Here is a 21,244-nt window from a genome sequence, read left to right as displayed (position 1 = left end):
AAGTACTAAATAAATTGATCTTGTGTGGTGGGTCCCTGTGTCAAGACTAGTGATTTCTATTTGGGTAGTAGAGGAACTTCATCATTGTCATGCATCTGATTCAGTCTTTCACATTTTCAAGATGCTACGAAAAATAATGGATTCATCAACCAATTCTCTCTCTTAGGCCCCGGTGACTTAGGTGGGGTGGGAAAATGTTGATGTGGCATTTTAAAATTCCACCCTGACATTGTTTGGTCAATTGGGGGTGGTGGGACATCATTAATTGTTTTGTCTGCTGATGTGGTATTTTAAAATCCCATCCTTTTGTTATTCAAACTCACACCAAATAGGTGGGACGTTGATGGGAAAGAAATTTTACCTTAACATTTCCACCTCAACAAAACTTCAACTTGTGGGTTCTATCTTCCCAATAATCCCACACCACCTTCTCCTCTAAACAATTGGGATCTTAAAAGATAACTCCAACACTTTGTATTTAGGCATAAAAAATCAAGACATTTTCACATTAAGGATGGAGATAGAAATACAAAGTTTTATCATTCTATCTCTAAACTTAATTTAAGGAAAAGGCATATCGACTTTATCTTATATGATGATGGTTTGAAAATTGAGGACTCAAGAGGGATTGCTCTGGCCCTAGCATCCCATCTTAAATCCATTTGTGAGACTTCATTGGATTACATGAATTATGCATATATGAAAATTAATCCGAAATGCTGGTGTAGTATCTTTTGCCAATTCCTTGTTAGGGGTGTAAATGAATAGCCAAAATCCGTTTTCGTATCCGTATCCGTATCCATTTAACACTATCCGAATCCGTCTGAAAGCTAAACAAATGCGGATACGGATAGACTATAACTATCCAAAAAACTATATTTATATGTAAACGGATAAAATATCCGATCCATATCCGAATCCGTCCGATAGCTAATCGGATGAGGATATAGCACTATCCGAGACGAATCCGATCCGTTTACAGCCCTATTCCTTGTCCTCTTAAGCTTGTGATACACTCTTTTTAGGGATGCGAGACTTTAATGAACACCCTTGTATAGTGAGGAGGAGATGCTGAACGAGTATCCCTTGAGATCTGCTGAAGTTGCTCCACCATTCTCATATTGGCAGCTTCAAGTGCCTTAAACCTTGCATTAGTCCTGTTTGGTAAACCGGTTAGTTTTCCTGTTTTCTTTGCACATACCTGTGGTAAAATTGTGCTAAAAATTTGGTTTAGCAAAACACCTGAGACTTGTTTTTCTGTAAAACAAGTCCAAAACTTAAATCAATTTTGCTCCCGAGTTTTACCAGTACATTGGTTGACCTCTGCACAACGAGCCACCCCAGTTCACATCCAAGAGACCATGGATTGTTGCTATTTGCTATCAACTCTTTGAATGGTTCGATTAGAATTTTAAGAACTTAGCTAAGCAAACAAGGGCAATGCATCTTGCATTCTAATGTAACAGTAGTAGGACTCGATATTAATTCTCCTTGCTTCTAAATGATTTCTTAATACTTTCATACCAAGGGCAGAAGAATGCATACCTCACCAAACACGTCTATTTTCTCCCAAAGAAGCTAATTCCAACACAAGTAAACGCTGTAATTGCAGGGCAGATTTAGAAAAATTGCTAATCCAATTAAATAACCAACCAACTACAGGAAGAACACTTAAACCTTTTGACGGGGAAAATAATGAACGGCTTTGGCAAATCAAAACCACATAGCTAAAGGCAGACCAAAGAACAAGCAGAAGATCTTGCACTATAACACCCTACAAGGGACTAGACCTGTGCAATCAGGCTAACAAGCTTATAGGAAGGGGTCAAATGAAATGCAGCAGCCAGTCGTCATGCAAATATTCGGAAACAATTGCGAAACTGGAGATTTTAGTCTAATATACAACTTTAGTTTTTTGTGGCATCAGAACCAAGAGCAGACTCCAAAAATAAATACAAAGGGAACCACCATAGTCCTAACTACCATGCCCTAGGTTTGATGCCTAAAAAGTGAAAATTAAGCATGTTTAAAAGGCTGCAGTAAATACAATCCTGAAAGCCGTTGTTAATAGAAACTATCTTACCCAAAATCTTCAGAATGCAAAACCCACTTCCTGTCAGCTTTTCCTTTTCAGAACAGAAAATCAGCAAACTTTCAAAATACAACCAATCCTGCAGAGGTAGACAACACCAAATCAAGGAGTAAACCAATACATCTTCCTCACTGAACCATTTGCTTCATTCCATCACTCTTCACACTAAACAAACAACATCCAGCTTGACCTTAAATTAGATCAGCTACATTCATTGGCATCTCATCAATCTGTGTGCTGTAATACTGTTCTATATCCCTGAGAATCCTTATGTCATCGTTGCGGACAAAGTTTATTGCAACACCCTGAAACCAGAGACACCATCCGTTTTATAAAATACAGATTCACATATGTTGGAAATAGACAGCTCATAGAGGGAGAGAAAAATCAAGGTTATGCCTCACACAACAGCCAACCAGACAGATGAACTAGTCAGAAAGATAAGACACCAACATTGATTGCAATCCATCTTAAAGATCTATTCACAAAGAATATGATGTGATGGGCATCTTGTGCGTTAAGAGAAAAAAATTAATAGAAACTAGGGTAGGGGTGTAAGTTTGGCCCCGTTGGCCAGAGCCCGCCATGGCCCACCCTGAGCCCGAACAGGGCCTGGACTGGATTTTTCAACCATAAGTGCGGATTAGGGTTGAAATTTTCAGGCCCTAAGTCAGGGTCAGGCGAGGCCAGGGTTTGAGGCCTCTGGCTAAGCCCAACCCGGGCCGGCCCTGTGTTAGGTTATGCTTTACAATTTATTGTTTACATTTTGTAATTTTTTGTTTAGTATCTAATTATCTATTGGTTTACCAAAAAAAGGCTAATTACATATTGAACGAAAATATTTACATTTTCAAGATTGTGCTAAGTTTTTTAACCCAAAGAAAAGTCTAATGATCAATCAAGTATAAAACAAACCAATACCCAATCACATGTGTCATTTTTTTAATGCATAGGACGACATAAATGGCAAAAAAGCAGGCAAGTCAGGGCCAATCAGGGCCATCCAGGCCCAACCCGGCCCGATAAGGGTTAATCAAGACCGGGTTGGGTTGTGCTGAGCCCAGGTTGGGCCAGGGCTGAGATATCTCGGCCCGACCTAGGCCGGGTTGGGCTTGGGTTGAGCTAAGATGACTCAGGGTTGGGCTAGGGTTTTAAAAAATCTGGCCCAACCCAACCCTGTTTCACCCCTAATAGAAACATCGATTAATTTTATGGTAACCACCAACTTGGGTTTGTGCTACAACCCCAGAAATCTAGTGTATATGCCACCACAGGCAGCATAGAATTCCATGTTTCACATCCCACTTTAAAGCCACAAGGCATGGAGCCATGGACACAAGACACCACCATTAATTAAAGATCTATTTCAGATGTACTAGTAACCTACACAATTTGACAGACTCTACCATCCTAAATTCAAGCAATTAAAGAACGCCTCAATCTCTGATGCCAACTGTATGAGAGTTATTTAAGATTTGCGGCTGGTTTTATTAAATAACAAAAAACAAAGGCGTACCCAGTGCACGAGGCTCCCGCCACTGCGGAGCCTGGGAGGGTCATAATGTACACAGCCTTACTGCCACTCCGCAGAGAGGCTGTCTCCTGTGGTTTTATTAAAAAACATGATATAGAAATTGAATGCTGCTATTCTCTGGGCTGCATCTGTCTGAAACATTTATGAGACTTACAAAAACAGAGAATAGCAGTATCCAGCCCATCTATGAAACTTTCAGAAACATCCAACACTGTAAATTTTAGGGTCCGGACTATCCACTATCAAAACCCAATTAATGACCTCAAAAGCTACTATATACATGGTAATTTCAAGCACATACCGATGCTTAGATTCAAAATCCAAAATATATGTTTATAACAAATATAAAATTAAAGGAAAATGCTTGAACATAAAAGAAAAAAAATAAATATGAATCACCTATTGAACCCAGTAGAAACACTTCCAGTTCCCAGCTCAATTATTTCCAACTAATTAAAATTTTTCACGTAAACAGAACAAAGAAAGTTACCTTCCGTCCAAAACGGCCAGATCGACCTATCCTGTGAATGTAGAGCTCACGGTTGTTGGGCAAGTCATAATTAATCACCAAAGACACCTGATTAGGAAGAAAGAACATATTTAACATATTGCAATAAATAAAAGTCAACTAGGGAGTTAAATCAAAAATATATACTGAGAGTCTGAGACTACGACAAAAAAACATATACTGAGATAGAGTATATCCTTGTTTGATTTATTATTTCAACCACTACATCAGACTTTATGAAGAAATGCAGTCAGGGTTTATACCCCATATTTTTTAAATCCATGAATGAAGATGTCAAATTATGGTAGGACTAGATAGATGCAAATTTTAAAGGTAATGCTATAGTCTTACTATTCAGAGAGTAGAAACAGATTCTCAGATTAGCCAATTAGCGGGCCTCACCAGAATCCAACATATCAAAGTTCAGCAATTATCTGGCTAGACAAACATCTATCCTTCTTTTCCCATGCTACCCAAAAGAACACCATTAATCAGATGCATTATAATTGGGCTGAATTCTAAAATATTGAGATCTCCCTAGAGAGCATTCATTTAACAGTCCAGATTTTGAAGTACTTTTGTTTTCAAAATTTCCAGAAAGTGAACGAGGATTTAGAGTCAAAACTGAATTCTATTTTTCAATCATAAATGTCCATTTTTTAAATATGATTAATTTCTATTTATTAATTTTTTTTAGAATCTAGCAATAATTAATAAATGCTCATTTGTTACACTAATTAGTTAATGCTCACTTGTCGCCAATATCAAATAATACTACCAAGTATTTGGGAGGAGTGTTAACTATGTTCTGGTGGGAGCTGAAATACATGCCTGTTGAACATCAAGCCCCCGAGCCCAAACATCTGTAGTGATCAGCACACGGGTTGTTCCTGACCTGAACTCTGCCATTATAGCATCCCGCTCCTTTTGAGGCATGTCTCCATGCATTGAGGAGACTGTGAAGTTATTGCTGCGCATCTTCTCTGTCAGCCAATCCACCTGCACAACAAAATTATAAAGGGGGTTCACAAGCAATGCAAGGCAAATAATGGAACAATCTTTTTCTAATGAATAGACAAGATTTTATTGCGCAGATCGTAATAAAACTGCACACCTAACATGAGATGTACGTGGAAATACAAATTCCAACTCTCTACAATTGCTACTCCTTACAGAAGTACCCTTTTATGGAAACCCGCCATCTCACTCCCCCTTACTGCACAATTTGGTAAAGAATACATAAAATAAACCATCGCATCTGTGCTAAGAATTTGCAGCCCCCAAGTCTCGAAGAAACTGTGTTTCTAAAGAAGAGAGAATAAATTTAATTGAAGGTTGAATTTAGCTCTTTATTTGAACAAGCTGATGTAGATCACAAGTCCATATGTACCCGCAGGAACAAGCCCCAAAACCAGCCCAGCAAGGTTGTGGATTCGACTGCTGTGAGAAGCACCCTGGTCTGATGATGTGGCAAGTTTTGTTGGTTCGATGGAGCATCACCTAAGGCAGCCCCAGCCCATAGAGAAGCATGAAGAAGAAAAAAAGAGACCAAGACAGAAATTTAAAAATATATATATAAGTTACTGTTCATATGAACAGTACCCGAATCACTGTTTACGTGAACAGTTATTTGGGGGCTGATACGGACAGCTGGTGTGAAGATCTGATTTTATTTGTTACTATTCTCCTAGTAGTGCCTAGTTACTAAATCTATTAGTTTCTATTTTTGTTTCCTAGCTTGTTTAGAAGGCTGGATCAATCAAGCCTGAGTAGTTTCTATTTTCAGCTAGTTTTTATTTTTCATTAGTTGCTAGTTTCCTATCTTCTATTTTGGTTTTAGGAAGTTTCTATTTTCTACCTTCTATTTTGTAAGCTTGCCTAAACTATTAATAGGCCCCCTTTTGTAAAGAATGATCAGATTTGGAGAAAAGAATTTTCAGGCCTTGTTGCTATCGGCTATGGGAGAAATTACATCTTTCAACAGCTGGGATAGCTGTGAGTGAGAGACCCAGGGTGAGAAGCCCATTCCCCTACCCCCCCCCCCCCCCTTTTCTCTTCTATATCCCTTTCTTCTTCTTCTTCTTCTTCTTCTTCTTCTTCTTCTTCTTCTTATCTTTTTATGTTCTTCTTCATATGTAACAGAAAGGTAGCAATAAAAAAAAAGGAATTGCAGTTTTAATTTGTTCTTTTCAGTGTATCGATCCTGCTGCAATTGATCTCCCGCTGATTTCCCTGGTCCAAGGTCGACTTTTGCATTAACAAGCCCTCAACATCAAGGCAGGTAGCAATTCTGCGTTACAGTAAAACTTCAAATAGCCACTCAGGGCAATTGAGTTGTGGCAATTTGATGCTGCAAAGGGATGGGTTTGTCTGCAGATTTGGCAGGCTAAACTGAACATAGCCAGCAATACAACATATTTCATGTGTGGGTAATCATTTGCAGGCTAACCTCAAACAAAATCAGCATCACCAATTAAAAGGTGTTACACAAGCACCCAATCAATTGGTAATAAATAAAACATAACACAGAGGGAAGGAAGAAGACAAGAAAATATAACGCTGAAAGGGTTGCAACCCCGATGAGATGTTGAACCCACTTACAATATATACTACACTTGTAACACCACCACGGAAATGAACAATAATATTTCCTACAAGACCAAATCTAGAAAACCTCACCAAGTACATGGCAGTAATTTTCAGTCTACCTGACTCTACATAATTTCATACATATGTCTTGCCAGATAGTCAAATGGACCCACAATCTCACCTTCTGTATTTCCCTTTTACCCCTTAACTAACTAACAAAAATAATTTACCAAAAATAAATAAATAGATATTTCATTACCTTACGCTTTGTGTTGCAGAAAATAACAGCCTGGGTGATGGTAAGAGTATCATAAAGATCACATAAAGTATCAAACTTCCACTCTTCTCGTTCAACAGCAACGAAGAATTGTTTGATGCCCTGTCGGAAAAAAAAAATAATGCAACAAAAATAAGTAAATTCATTGGTCAGATGACAGCTCATCTTATGATCCTACTCTGCCAACCACTCCTCCCAACCCCCCCCCCCAAAAAAAAAAAACCAATCATGATGAGCTGCATACCTCTAAAGTCAACTCATCACGCTTCACAAGGATCCTAACAGGATCTGTCATAAATTTGCTCGTGATTTCCAGTATCTCATGAGGAAGTGTCGCAGAAATCAATACAACCTAAAGAAAAGAATCGATCACATGTAAAAAACTTTTTCCCAACAAAATAAAAGCAAAACATGGTGACAGGGAATCAGAAATTGACTAGCAAGATGATATATGCCATGATGCTTAGTTGCCTAGTCTCTCTGACTCATTTTAAGTGCATCCCTAGGTTGCAAATCAATGGGGAATTGGGGATACATCCAAATCAAGGTTTACCCAGTTCTACTGTCACCAAGACCAGTAAAGGGCCTTTACCAAGTGCTGGCCCCGACTGGGAGGGGTTATTCTGGGGTCGGTTCTAACCTTTAGCATTTTTGCACAAAGTGACCGCCTTCAAGATTCGAACCAAGACATTTTCACTGGCAGCTTGAACCATTTACCATTATGCCAATTTTTTAAATTTTAGTAGCATTCAATGTGGATATGTGCAGCAGGTTTCGAATTTCATGCACAGTAATAAACAATCCCAACCCGCTTGCCAGAATACTGCAACAAATAGACTATTTAAACAGCAACAAAATTATATAAATTTCAGAACACACACATACAGAGAAAGAAAGAAAAGAAAAGAAAAAAAGAACAGAATGTACATTAACATTTGTAGACACACATATTTTACATAATATCTAGCATGTCATAATGTTGCAAAGCAGAACAGGATCCATTTAGAGAAAAAGCTACGGCCAGGCACAGGACCACCCAAATTTTCAGTCATCAGACCATTTTTTTCAAATTTATTGATTACTAAACCGTTTACCAAAGCATTTTTTCCGAGATTGCAAAATGCATTGTGGCTAAAACTAACCCACATGAAAAGGCAGCTTCCTTGACCATCAGAGCAGGGAACTGCATCAGCTACCCTATACTTGGCTAGCTAAAGGCCTCAAAGTTGGGAAGGACAGAAGAAACTACCACATGAGAACTAAAACTACCCTCAGTTCGGTCAAGCCAGCATTAGCGGTGAAATTTTACAAATGACATACCTGAAGCTCTGGTGGAAGATATCTGTAAACATCATAAATTTGATCTTTAAACCCTCTGCTCAACATCTCATCAGATTCATCCTGTCAATATCATGGAATAGAAATTAGGCTCTATCCACACTTAAAAAGCAAAGCTATCAAAAAGAAACAATATTACTATAAAGGAGGGACAACTTACAAGGACTAATAATTTGATGGCCCTTGTACGTAGCGTTCTTCTCTTGATCATGTCACAGACTCTGCCTGGCGTTCCAGACACTACATGGACTCCATACTCGAGCTTCCTTATATCTTCACCTACACTTTTGCCTCCAATACAAGCATGGGCTTGTATATTTATGAAATCACCAACCGCTAATATTACTTTCTCAGTCTGTGCAGCAAGTTCTCTAGTTGGTGACAAGATCAAAGCTTGGACCCTGAAAATAGACATGACACATATTATATTAGCCACTGCAGAAAGACTAGAAGTGAAGATCTATATGCGGCATGTGCTTCAACTCATTGATGCAGGGAGGGATCAAAAGATCCTCAAGTAAGCCTACTGGCCATGCTGCAAGGGAATTCAATAGAGACCCCTAAAACAGAAATTGACAACTATTTGATGAAGAATGAAGAACAGCAGCATAGAAAAATAATTAGAAAGCAGGAAATAGAGAAAAAAACCGAACCAGCATAAGGAAGCCACTCAACCAGACCAGCTTGTGTTCCCCTTATGTGGAGGCTCACAAGGAGACACATTTGAGGATGCTGCCTTCATAACTTGTACTAACAAAAAGAAATCCATGTAACAGTATACACAAAGGGATCAACAGTCACCACTGATTGAACACCGAGTAAATTATAAATGCAAAAGCATTGCTTATGCAACCATTTCAAGATGAGTTGGCAACATCGATAATCAATCTAGATGGTAGTAACAATTCATTGCATGGAAGTTTTTTTTATGAGTATCGACAGTAGATCTTTTCTGACGTTCTCTTGTCCCTCACTCTTCTCTCGTTTCTTCTCAACTTTTTACTATCTGACAGTAGGAAACATACTAGAGAGATGAAGGTTATGAATTCCATTCCCGTATGCACTCATTCCATTAAAAATCTTGTGTCCTTCCACTTCTTTTTTTCCCTTTCCTTCATGTCTTTCCCTCAAAGCAAACCCATGCAACAAATGCCTACTATCGCCATTTACATGTCTGCATGTGTGAGTGTGTGTTCCTTGGACTCTTCCCTAACTCCTCTTACACCTTAGTCCCTTCTCCCTCTTGAAATCCTCGCAAAGTACAATAGGTACAACCTAGGGACATTGCAACTAGAAGCTTTATTGAATTTCTGCCTTCTGTCTTGAGTGCTTGTTGTGTGGAATCAACAGGTCTATATCACCATAAGTCCCCTTTTTCCCAAAATTACCCTTCCCTTTTGCCCTTAACCTACACTTGTCCTTATTTTACTATCATTCTAAGTTTGCCCATCCTATTTAATTTGTAATTTCTATCCCATCCTTCCCTTTTATCTACCCAAAAGCCCCTTGAAAATTATGGTCAATTACCAGATTGCCACAAATTCACTGTAAGTGGGCTTTAACTCCCTTGGGTGGGCCCATAAGCGATCCTAAGGCAGAGTTTCAAAACCTGGGATTGCATTAATTAATCGAGATGTGTCACCATCTTTTTCATCTTGGCTATTGTTTGATTTAGTAACTCACCGAATGTCGACCTGGTATATTTTTTCTCCGAGATTGATGTCTATGGTCACGTTTAGGATTTATATATCTACAATGGTGATTTAAAAGATTTGATTTGGTCAGAAGAATGCATATGTAATGCGGATGTTCTTGGTTATCTGGTTTATTTGCTACTGATACTAGTTGTAACAGCGACATGATGAGCTATTCTTTATTGTCTCCCCTGCATTCACTGTTTGCCACATTTCGTACTACAAGTGAGGGGGAGATTGGAGAATATTATCTACTAGCATCATCAACAACGTGTTTTATTATGAAGATGGTTCCTTTTGATTTGCAGCAACATGATTGTTATATGTGTTATTGTGGTTCGCAGATACCTTATGTTGTTACTATTACCTGTGGTTCCTAACAATCTTATGATGTGTTATTGTGGTTCCCCGAAACCTTATGTTGTATTATTTTGGTTCCCAGCAACTTTATGCTATGTTATGCGGTTCCCAGCATTCTAATTAAGTTACTGTGGTTTGCAGCTGCCTTATGTTGTTATCCGTGGTTCATAGCAACCTATGCTTCTCATTTTTCTGTGGTTTGCAGCAACCTCTGCCGCTCTTTTTATCCGTCTTCTTTGTGAAGATTACTACTTGTCTTCCTTGGGAAGGGCTTATGATGTTGTTGCTGCTACTATGATTTTTGTCTTGCAGTTGGTATTCTCTGCCACTTATTTTGCTCATTACTAATTTGATTTATTCGACATGAAGATTTTTCTCTACTGCTGTATTGATGGCTAATTGAAAACAGCCTCTCTGCGAAGACAGGGGTAAGGCTGTGTACATTATGACCCTACCCAGACCCCGCAGTGGCGGAGCCTCGTGCACTGGGTATGGCCGTTTGTTGTATTGATGGCTAATGTAATTGGTATTCTCTGCCACTTATTTTGCTCGTTGCTAATTGGATTAATTCGACATGAAGATTTTTCTCTACAGTTGTATTGATGGCTAATGTACTTATGATTGTATTGCAACTGGAAAGTGTTGTTGCTAACTGCTGGCTTCTACGGTTATATCTGTTCAAGTTAGATTCTATTGGTTATGTCTGTCCTTATTGTTCCAAGCTGGAGCCTAGGATATATATAATCCAGCTTGAGGGGGAGGGTTGAGAATATAATGTTGTGATATTTTGTTATGGTACTTCTCCAATCAGGGGTTATTTGTAATTCTTTATTTGCTGTCCTTAGTTTCTATTAGGGTTATTGTCCTTGTAATTATGCAAGTCAGTATTATAAATAAACATGATGCCTTAATGGTTAGACTTATGTAGTATAGCCATTCGGACGCCTTTCTTACTAGTTTCAGTTCTTGGATTTGTCGCAATCTTTTTTATCAAGATAGTTTTTCTTAAATCTTTGTACATCACAGATATAAAAGAATACTCGCCTCCTACATGTAACAATGAAAAGCACGTCAATTTATTATGGTTCAAATTCAGACTAAACTGAAATTTAGTAGATAATTGCAAGGCCTGAACAATGGCTACTGCTAGTAACAAATTTTTACTAGCATACAGTCAAAAAGACAAGAAGGAAAGTAGACTCCGTTTCTTTTACCATCTGTGGTTTCCAGGATTTCTGTCACCTACACTAATGGCAAGCTATTATGGATCGACATAGCATATTTGATAGTTCAAATTTTAAAGAAGGGCGTTGTATTATTTAATCCTGGCATTATATTTTAATGGTACTGGAATGCATTCCTGTAAGTTTTTCAATTTTTATTTTCTTCCTACCAACTATCAACTCACTCACCAACAAGCAACCCATGGAACACCCAATACTGCTACACACCCAGTATTCTTACCTATGCGCTTTTGGTCATCACGCAACTACAACAACCACTCAAAAGGAGAATAAAAACCCTGAACTCTAAAACCACAACTTTACTAGGGGAACAACCTTTACATTGGGGGTGGGGGTGGGGGGGGGGGGGGGGGGAGGTGGAATCCGTCTCCCTCTCTCAACCTTCACAGTCGGCGAAATATCTCTCCCACCACATAGAGGAAACCCAAAAACAAACTATGCAACAATAACGCAAAAAAAAACGCTGAAAACAAAAATAATAGGAAGAAAAGAACAAAAGACGAAGGGGGAACAAACGTACTCTCTGGTTGCCGTATCGACCATCTGGCAGACAGTGAGGGCAATCATAGAGGTCTTGCCAGTACCAGATTGTGCCTGAGCAATCACATCACGACCTTTGATGATAGGCAAAACCGCTCTCTGTTGTATCGCCGACGGCTTCTCGAACCCGTATTGATAAATCCCTCGGAGAAGATCGTCTTTGATACCCATCTGATCGAACGATGTGATAGCCTCAACGCCATGACTAGTTTCGAACACTAGGTTATCGTCCTCGGCAATGGGTCCCTTACCGTTACGCCGAGCGGGCCAGTTCGATGGAGCAGCGGAGGCTGTTGCAGCAGCCATAATGGAACTATGGATCTAAAGAATTCCTCTCCTTCCTTGACCCTGCCGAGCAGAAAATTTTTAGGTGCAAAACTCAAAACCAATAGGGAGAGAGGAAAAGAAATTAGGAACGAAGAATGTTTTAATTCTTAAGAGAGAGCTTTTTATCCAATGGCGGTCGATGTTGACTATTTAGAGTTTTATACCAAGTGGGAGACCAATTTCTTAGGGCATCTAAATGTTTACTATTTAGAATTTTAGACCTAGTGGAAGAACAATTTCTCAATTTCTAAGGGCAACGCGTTGGCCGCATTGCTAATGCTAGGTTAGGGTTTTTATTTGAAGTAGGCACCACACCAAGTCTGTAAGGCGAATCCATTTCAACGAAACTGTGATGAGCTAAAAAAAATCGAACAGAGTCGAATTCAATGGGGAAAAATGCGCAGTGCCATGAAACAGAAGCCCAAACACTGGTTTCATCTCGCTTCTCAACAACCGGGAAGGGGGGGGGAGAGAGAGAGAGAGAGAGAGAGAGAGAGTTACAGTGAGACATAGAGAAGAGAGGACAAACCTTATTGCCAAACTGCCGTCTCTTGTCCTCGCCGGTAGGAGGTAGCAGACCGAGAAATTGAAGTAGAGAAAAGGGCCCTGTTTCACCTAAAAAAAAGAGGCCCTGTTGAACTCGAACAGGGAATTAAAGGTATTAGGGTTTGAGTCTGAAAATAGGAGTCTCTGGGAAAGAAGACTCAAATGCGGCTGAAGGCCAACGAAGGGTCTCAAGGAAATGTTATGGATGAGTGGATGACTATGGTCGGTGTTAAACGGTTTGATTCGGATTCGGTTTCAGTTTAGAGTAGTTTGGAGATATACCCATAGATTAGGGTCTCAAATGAAAAATGGGCATCACGGGGTCTAGGGAGGGTCATACCTCATAATGTACACAGCCTTAGCCCGAATTTTTATCGTATGCGGTTCCCTGACCGATGCGGTTCCCTAGTGCCTCTTATAAGAGGAAGGTGGACCCCATCTGTGTAGAGTGTTCGGTCAGGTGCCTTGGGTGGGTCCCATCCCCCTCTTATGAGAGGCACTAGAGAGCCGCACTGGTCAGGGAACCGTAGACGATAACGATTCGCCTTAGCCCTCGTTTTGTCAAGATATTGTTTTCAAATACTTGAACCCATGACCACTTGATTACAATGGAGCAACCTTACCTTTGCACCGAGGTCCATCGGGTGTCAATTGAGACCCAATTTGTCTATTCCTAAGATCAATAATCCTGAGAATGGTACAAATTCGCCTCTGATAATTTGTTCCATTCTAGAAGACATCTTGTGTTTATCTTCCAGATTAGTTTCTTGTGCTTTCAGTTATGTATCAATGGATTTAATAGTGTAGCTGACTCCCTAACAAGGAGGATTTTGTTGTTAACGTGTCAGATTATTTGACCCAGTTTTGATCAATGGATTCAGGAGATGTGTTATACTTATGCCATGGTCACACATTGATTAAGTTTCCTTCTACCCCCTCCCCCTGTTGCGTAAGGAAATCGTCAGCTGTCCCTTCGAGTGTCGTAACCTGCAAAAGAACCTGGGTGACAAAGGAGAACCAGTGTGGTTCCGGCCTAGGACTTTCCGATGCCTAAGTTAGATCTCTCTGAGCAAACAGATGAATAATAGAATTCAATATGGGTTGATGGGGTAGAGTACCTTCACATTTATAGTAGAGTGTGACGGTGTGGAGAGTCCCAGTTGATGACGAGTAACCCTCGTAGTAGATAGAGTTCCTAGGTAGTAGGATTCTTCTCTTGGTTGGTTGTTCCACTACGGGAGATAGAGTCCCGGTAGGGTAGATGTTCCTGGTGGATAGACATTTAAACGTTTTAGTTTGTTGGATAAGATCCTTGGTGCTTGAGTCCATTTGGGACTATGTTGCTGGCAGGCGGTGCCCTATACCCATGAGATGTTGTATATCTTGTTGTTGGCGGTAGTAGCCCGTAGTACCTGGACTTCCTTGTTGATGGTAGTAGCTCGTAGTACCTGGACTTGGTCATTGATGGTAGTAGCCCGTACGGGCCAATCGAGTGAAATGTAAGGTGATCGACTTTGGGATGGTCTTCCTACTTGGGCCGGGACACGTGGCGGCCTCTGATTGGTTGGTGTGATTTTGGGTTTATCATTTGCCCCCTACTCTCTTGGATCAGAATATCCAAGAGAGTAGACTTTGCATTTTTGCTTTGAAGCTTTGTCTCCCTTGCTCTCCTCTAGTCTCTTCCTTTCTTGGCTACTGGCCCTTGGCCTTCCGGATGGCTTGCCTAGCCTTGGCCTACTTAGTGTCGCTTCCTACTTTTGATTTTTACGGTTGAATTATTGCCTCCCTTCTAGGTGTTGTTATTCCTCATCCTTCGTATGTGGCAGATAGGCCTTGGTAGTCGTTCAACCTTAGTGGCCTTGAGCCTTGGTGGTCGTCGAAACTTTGTGGCCTTTTGAGTCTTGGGGGTCTGTGGACTACGCCTCGGTGGTCCGTGGACCTTGGGGGCCTTGTGCCTTAACGGTTCCTGGACCTTGGTGGTCTGTGGACCTTGATAGTCTGCGGACCTTGGTATCATTGAGCCTTGGTGGTCAACGGACCTTGATGGCATTGCGCCTTGGTGGTCAACGGACCTTGATGGCATTGCGCCTTGGTGGTCAACTGACCTTGGTGGCTGTAGGTGCCGTGGACGGAGGATCGCTGGCATGTACCTGAGGGAAAGAAGGAAAATGGGAAAATGAGAGTCGTCACCTTGATTTAGGGTCTAGGACCCATGAATGGTGCCCCTCCTTTGCAAAAGGGCGTTGAATTAAATCCAATTACTCAATGGATGGTTTGCCCCAAATCTCCGGGTAAGTGTCAAGTTACGGGCTGGGAAGGTGTTAGGCACCCAGCAACCGCCCGACCGTCGGTCGGTCTTCTTAGACCAAATTTTGTTGTGTACTGTTGTGTTATACATATTATGCACCTAATTAAACTATTTTTTTTTGTGTTTTATTCAAATTAGAAAACCTAATTCTATGGTAAAAATAAGATTAACTGTACAAAAGTGATTAAGACCCTAATCTTATGATTATATCATGAAGAAGGACAATTACTTAGAATACAAACTTATTTAAGAGTCGAAATGGCCAAAATTACGAAAATGTCCCTAGAGCACCAAAATATGTACAAAGACATGAAATCATACTTAAATGCTGAAAAGATTAAAACATGACTAAAAATTATTAACAGCATGCATACGAATCAACAAAAACATATAAAATGCTATAGAGATGCAAGGTGGTAAAAATTACCAAAATGCCCTTGTTAGGGCAAAAATACAAATATGCATGAAAATGCAAACTTATACTTAAAACATGCAAATAAAGTGACAGCAACCTTCCTAGGGCCCTAAACATGATTCGGTCACAAAATGACCAAAATGCCCCTAAAGGATAAAATGGTAAAAATGCAAGAACATGCACATTCAAGTAATTTCAGGCATTTGATATGTCATTAAACACCCTAAAATTACTAAAATGCCAAATAAGGCTAATGGACAGTACATTTGGTCCACATTTGGTAAAATTATCAAAATGCCCCTAAGGGCAAGAATGAGCTTTGTGCATGGTTATGACACATGATATGCATGTATGCATATGAAAACATCCTAAAATATTCTAGAACAACATGTCATGTATAAAAGCATTTTTTTTCTGATTTCTTGGTATTTTTCATTTTTTTTGGGTTTTTCACCTACAAAATTACCATTATGCCCTTGTGGTGAGAAAAGGCATGAATGACATACAAATCAAACTCACACACGATTAGGGATTGTTCTCTGTAATATGATGCATTACAGAGGACACTCCATGTCCTTGCCTGTAAAGAAAGTCATAAAAAACATTTTTTTGTATTTTTGGAAGGTAAAAACATGGATTAGAACAAAGAAAATACAAAATAAATATTAAAAATCCGAATCAGACAAAACCAAAACAGTGACATACTAAGATAAACATGCTCTTCACATCCATGTCAGTAGCTAAGCATGAATCCTATTTTGTGGGCCCCACTCTTGCAAAATCCCAAAATATTCACAACGACAAAAGTGTCCCGAAAGACATGATTTAGAGCTTAGTAAAATTAGTGAACATAAAAAACAGTGGTAAATATCATCCCTGAAATTTTCAGAATTTTATCACTCTTTTACGATTTTTAATATTTTTGTAACTGAAAAACAACCTCTTTATGTAAAGAAAATCAAATAAAATATGTAAAAATATGTAAAAATACCCTTGAATCATGGAAGGGCCTAGGCTCAGCTTGGGTAACCTTATTTGACCGTAAATAGTCACCGGAAACCTTTGAAAGCCATTCCAAATGTGGTTGCTCCGAATGGCAAGAGCGGTGAGAAAGGGGTATTTATGGAATTTTATATATCTACGGGAGCATGGTCTCGGGATATATCTAGCATGGATTTAAAGAGGGGAGCATAGGCTTCACGAAGGTAATTTTATCATGATTTTTCTCTATCCTTAAACCCTCCAAATGGCCTCCTATTTATAGGAAAAACCTGTTCGAGGAAATGACTGAATGAGCCCTGGGGTATTGATGGTAGGAAACCAAAGGCTGGTGGGCAGTTGGGCTTGCGTGTGCCTAGGCCTGCTGGGCAGCGTAGGCCGGTGCAACCCTCCTTGACTTGGCTGGCACACATGCATGTAGGCATGGGTGATGGGCCTTGTGTGGCTCAGCCTATATGGTGGGGGTTTGTTCCCTGCCGACAGTCCAGCTGGGCCGGGTCTTCGGGTCAACCCAGTTTGTCCCACTTTTTTTTTAATCTATTTTTTATATAAACCTTTTAAAGATTTCATTTTAAGGGTCCACGTTCAAATGCTAATATCTTTAAAATCGAATGGTCGATTTTGAGGCGCCACAAATTGTCGCGAAGGTCTCAACACATACTTTCCATCCGTGTGGCAGATATGGCTGGATGTTGCCTAAAAGTGGCACGGATATTGATGAAAACGCATAAATGGTGTTTCACACCGATCAAGGTCCAAATGATACCGGAATTACATGAAATTTTACGTGTAAGCACAATATGACCAAATAAAGTTATCCAAATGGTTTCAGGTCACATCGGGTGGCTCGGGTACCAAGAACCACCAGGGGCAAAATGGTCATTTTCATAAAAGTTACCCGATTTGGCCGAAACCTTACGTGAAAGCTTAATATGACCAAATGAGGTCATCCAAAGTATTTTAGACTAAATCGGGTGGTCCAGATACCTAGAACCATGCCAGGGGCAAAACGGTCATGTTCATAAAAGGTGTTGGATTTGGGTGAAACTTCAAATGTGGACTTAAAATGGTTAAATACGGCTATGTTAGGAGTTTAGGCTCTATTTGGGACAGTTTGGTTACAAAAAGTGGGGTAGGGGTAATTTGGTAATTCTTGCCATTCAGTCACCTCACGAGTTACGTCCTTGACCATCATTGCCAAGACACACTTCCAAAGTGTCAAAATGTGGTGTCTATAGAATGCCCCCATTTGACTGAGGGCACGCAGTGGACGAAAGTCAAATGAATGACTCCGCATTTTGTCACAGGGGAGCGAAAATACGACCTACACCTTGCTCAAGGATGCAAGCGTTAAAATGAAAATCCGAAAAACGAAAGCCCCCTCAGCAAACAAATTCCAAGAGTTTCAAAAACAGAAAAATAAGAAAAGTAGACCGAAAAAGAAGTCGTTAAAGATCAGCAATATGAGATACCCAATAACCCAAATGGGCTGTTACCCGATTGAAAACCCGATAAATCCTTTAACTATTCTAAACGTCTAGTAAATCTTGCTTAATTTAAAGGGAGGAGGTCAGATACTTACCTGAATCTTCGAGAGAGAGCAATTTTTTTTTTTTTTTGGGTAACCTCATGGCCTTAAACCAAAGGATCTGTGGGTGGTCATATGACTTTGAACAAAATGATCCGGGGGTAGCTGTGTGATGTTGAACCAAAGGTTTTGGGGGTGCTGATAACCCATGTTGGCAGCGGTGTACAGCTTTGGACCTAAAGAAGGTGGCATCCTACAGTTTCTATGCCAATTGTTAATTAACAACCGGGATTGAAACCTTCGAAAATTCGGAAAAAGAAAGCCCCCTCGGCAAGCCGATTCCAAGAATTTCAAAAAGAAGAAAATAAGCAAAGTAAACCGGAAAAGAAGTCATTAAAGATCAGCAATATGAGATACCCAATAACCCAAATAGGCGGTTACCCGATTGAAAACCCGATAAATCTTGCTTAATTTAAAGGGAGGAGGTCCGATACTTACCTGAATCTCCGAGAGAAAGCAAATTTTTTTTTGGTATCCTCATGGCCTTAAACCAAAGGATCTATGGGTAGTCATATGACTTTGAACCAAATGATCCGGGAGTAGCTGTGTGATGTTGAACCAAAGGATCTGGGGGTGGTGATAACCCATGTTGGCAACGGTGTACAACTTTGAACCTGTAGAAGGTGGCATCTTACAGTTTTGACGCCAATTGTTAATTAACAACCGGGGATGAAACCTCCGAAAATCCAGAAAAAGAAAGCCCCCCTGTAAGCGAATTCCAAAAATTTCAAAAAGAAAAAAATAAGCAAAGTAAACCAGAAAAGAAGTCGTTAAAGATCAGCAATATGAGATACCCAATAACCCAAATGGGTGGTTACCCGATTGAAAATCCAATAAATCCCTTAACTATTCTAAACGTCCGACAAATCTTGCTTAATTTAAAGGAAGGAGGTTAGATACTTACCTGAATCTCCGACAGAAAGCAATTTTTTTATTTTTTTGGTAACCTCATGGCCTTAAACCAAAGGATCTGTGGGTAGTCATACGACTTTGAACCAAATGATCCGGGGGTAGTCGTGTGATGTTGAACCAAAGGAACTGGGGGTGCTGATAACCCATGTTGACAGCGGTGTACAGCTTTGGACCTGAAGAAGGTGGCATCTTACAGTTCCTACGCCAATTGTTAATTAACAACCGGGGATGAAACCTCCGAAAATCCGAAAAAAGAAAGCCCCATCGGCAAGCAAATTCCAAGAATTTCAAAAAGAAGAAAATAAGCAAAGTAAACCGGAAAAGAAGTCGTTAAAGATCAGCAATATGAGATACCCAATAACCCAAATAGGCGGTTACCCGATTGAAAACCCGATAAATCCCTTAATTATTCTAAACGTCCAGCAAATCTTGCTTAATTTAAAGGGAGGAGGTCAGATACTTACCTGAATCTCCAAGAGAAAGCAAAACTTTTTTGTTGGTAACTTCATGGCCTTAAACCAAATGATCTGTGGGTAGTCATATAACTTTGAACCAAATGATCCGGGGGTAGCCGTGAGATATTGACACTCTACTAGGTCATGAAAGCAAATTGACACTCTACCGGGTCAAGTTACAGGTGTAAACATAATTCACATGCAAGTTGGGCTCTTTAAACATCATGCCAATTTAAACTAAATTTGAAATAAGTACAGATGCAAACATGAAATATATACAAATGCAATCAACATGTATGCATGAAAAAGATGCAGATTAGGATAAATGACCACAATTATTAGAAACACAGTCTAACAACATGTTCATGCAGGAGAGTATAATCTGTCACCAGGGGACGAGGATTGAAGAAACAACAAGGAAACCCATCAATGAGTATTGCCCTGGATCAAACCGCCTTCGACCCACTCAACATGAATTTAGGAAAATTCCAACTCCCCAATTGCTATGAAATATGTCAATTCTCTTGTCAATTCCTCTAGGGGTGTAGAAGCAGGGTTTTATCTGGAATTCCCTGATTTAACCTGAACCAGAAACAGAAGTAGGGAAACATGTGTGAGTCATCCACATTACTTTGCCGTAGCCATTATCCAAAGTGTGCATTTCTTGGTTCTGTAACGGTCACCAATGATAATCTCATCTGATTGCCTCAGTCAATTCCCCACCTCACAGTGATCCACTACATAGGGGTGAAACCAACCACAACATGTTGTGATCTTTTTTGTTGGAATATTCTCTTTTTGTTCCTGTTGACAGTCAAGGGTGATCTGTTCATGTTGCTATCATCAAGAGACAACATGCTATGTCTGGACCCACTCAAGCCTAAAATGGCTACAAGATACACTTTTGTAAGACACCGCAGAGAGGTCCGATGGGTCTACTATGGATGAAGAGACTAACAGGAATGGTGAGCTCGTGAGAGAAATCACACCATTAGAAAGAAGTCAGTGGTTTGAAGGAAAAAGGATGGCGTGATTGCAAGAGCAAACCCGTCGACTCTAGAGGTGGATAATACTCTTTGGGAATTCTGCTGATGAAGTGGGCGGTGGAAAGAGTTCAACCAAGATGGTGAGACGATTAGATGATGAAAATAGCGACGAATCCGTCGCTCCCTTAAAACAGGAGAGTTGGTGAGAAAATTCTTATGAAGCCCTAAAATGATGGGTAATGAAGTTTGGTATGACCGAGCTTGAAAGCTGCCTACGTATCCCAAGTCAAAAATTAGGTCGAACGTAGTTCATGCCTAATGATGGTTAAAAATGAGGTTTAATGGAAAGATGTGATGGGTGGCATGATCGAGCTTGAAAGCTGCCTACGTATCCTAAGTTGGGAATCAGGTCAACGTAGTTCATGGCTGATGATATGTTGGTGCCAAAGCCTTGATAATTAAGTTCCATCATAATCGGGTGAGCATGAGCTGTTGAAGAAAACTTCACCATATCTAGCCTAGGAGGACTTAT

The 21,244-nt window shown here is 40.0% G+C and overlaps 1 protein-coding gene across 1 annotated transcript; it reads right to left on the bottom strand.

Annotated features, from left to right (window-relative positions):
* Nucleotides 1–1,850: 1,850 nt before the first annotated feature.
* Nucleotides 1,851–13,088, bottom strand: LOC122640205 (eukaryotic initiation factor 4A-3). The gene is made up of 10 exons (XM_043833355.1): nt 13,033–13,088; nt 12,157–12,524; nt 8,499–8,739; nt 8,321–8,401; nt 7,245–7,352; nt 6,983–7,102; nt 4,966–5,133; nt 4,117–4,203; nt 2,283–2,397; nt 1,851–2,250 (listed from the first exon to the last, which is right to left on the bottom strand). Exons 2-9 carry the CDS (start codon nt 12,480–12,482, stop codon nt 2,284–2,286), a joined length of 1,245 nt encoding a protein of 414 aa, XP_043689290.1. The 5' UTR covers nt 12,483–12,524; nt 13,033–13,088; the 3' UTR covers nt 1,851–2,250; nt 2,283.
* Between the last annotated feature and the right edge of the window lie 8,156 nt (nt 13,089–21,244).

The sequence above is a fragment of the Telopea speciosissima genome, chromosome 9 (genome assembly GCF_018873765.1).
Source record: "Telopea speciosissima isolate NSW1024214 ecotype Mountain lineage chromosome 9, Tspe_v1, whole genome shotgun sequence".
NCBI lineage: Eukaryota > Viridiplantae > Streptophyta > Magnoliopsida > Proteales > Proteaceae > Telopea > Telopea speciosissima.
The sequence above is the reverse complement of the archived record's forward strand: the minus strand, read 5'-3'. Positions and strand labels throughout refer to the sequence as shown.